This window comes from Myotis davidii, unplaced genomic scaffold (assembly GCF_000327345.1).
Source record: "Myotis davidii unplaced genomic scaffold, ASM32734v1 scaffold609, whole genome shotgun sequence".
Classification (NCBI taxonomy): Eukaryota; Metazoa; Chordata; class Mammalia; order Chiroptera; family Vespertilionidae; genus Myotis; species Myotis davidii.
Genome location: NW_006300164.1, coordinates 1,778,399 through 1,779,690, shown reverse-complemented (window position 1 = coordinate 1,779,690; position 1,292 = coordinate 1,778,399). Strand labels below are relative to the sequence as shown.

At 70.5% G+C, this 1,292-nt stretch overlaps 1 protein-coding gene across 1 annotated transcript in view; it reads right to left on the bottom strand.

Moving 5' to 3' along the window:
• The window catches only part of EGFL7 (EGF like domain multiple 7), a gene marked incomplete at its 5' end in the record, with an annotated part of 4,468 nt that extends 3,809 nt beyond the window's left edge, over positions 1 to 659 (bottom strand). The window contains one exon of the mRNA XM_015572361.1: positions 535 to 659. Within this exon, the coding sequence (XP_015427847.1) occupies positions 535 to 659 (125 nt within the window). The remainder of the gene's footprint in view (positions 1 to 534) is intronic.
• Positions 660 to 1,292: the final 633 nt, after the last annotated feature.

The following is a 1,292-nucleotide window of genomic DNA, read 5'->3' as shown; positions in this document are numbered from 1 at the left end:
ACGGCCACACCCCCCACCAGGCTGAGCGGGGGGGGGTGGGGGTGGGGGCCCTGACCGGAGGCCAGCCCCCTAGCTAAGCCGAGGGCGCTCACATGACCCCGGAGGCCCGGGGACCCTTTATTCCCGCGAGGTCACGCTGGGCCCCCCGTGTCCCGGAGCTTCAGCCTCTGCAGGGGGTCAAGTCAGCACCCCTTTGTTCAGGACACTCGGCCACCGTGGAGTGTCCCTCAGGCCCCAGGGAGCACCCCCAAACCCCAGCCACCACTGGGGCCTCCCGGGGCGGGTCCCCTCTCCTTGGCTCCATTTCCGCATTTGCCAGAGCGGTCAGGAGTGGGGTGCCCACAGAGGGCCAGGGGCCGCACAGCGGGCACCAGCTGGGGCGCCCTCCCGGGAACTGGGGGGCTTTGGTCCTGTCTGTGCCGGGGCCCTGGGGCTGCCCCTCGGCTGCGATTTCTGTCCTCAGACTTGATTGCCCCCCCAACCCCCCAGCCCGTCCCCTCGTGCCCAGAGCCCCCGGGCTGCTGTGGGACTCACCTGGAGAAGGGGGCTCCGTCATGCCCCAGACGCTGGAGGCTGCTCTCCTGGGTGATGGGGGCCCCCCAGGCCTCCCCCGCGCTGGGCTCTGCGGGGCAGACAGTGTGGGTGAGCGACAGCCTTGGTCACCCTGAAGGGGGACAGGGGTCAGCTCAGAAGCCACTGGGACCCCCGCGCCCCCCCCCCATGGTGGCCCACACTGAATGGGACTCCCAGGTCTGCGGGTCAGTCCCATAAGCAGTGACCCTGGAGGCCGGTGGGGTTTCCCGTCCGTGGCATGGCCTGTTGGCTCCTGCCCTGGGTCCCCGATGGAAGCGGGGTGCGCAGGCAGCCCAGCGTTTCCCGGCAAAGCCCGGGTGTGGAGAGGGTCCAGCACCCCCCAGGGAGGGAGGGGCGTCCTGCAGGGCCAGCAGCTCCCGGACGCCTGGCTCGGGCCTCCTTTGGGAGGGGACCCAGATCGCTGGACAGGAGTCCCCAGAAAGCGGCCGCTTCGTCCTGCCCCTCAGGGGCTACCGCCTTGGACCGGGGGGCCCAGGACCCCTGGCAGCCAGTCGGAGGGACAGCGGCCGCTGCGAGTCCTCCTCTGGGCCCTAGGTCTCCTGGCCCCAAATCCAATCAGGGGAGCCCTCGTCCAGCCGCAGGCAGGAAAGAGTTAAGAGCTCGACCCAGGCGGCCCTGTCCCCTGCCCCCATCCTGTCCCTGAAGCTGCGGTCACTTGACCCTTTGACTCCTGCCTGAGCAGAAGGGCCGCCTGGGGA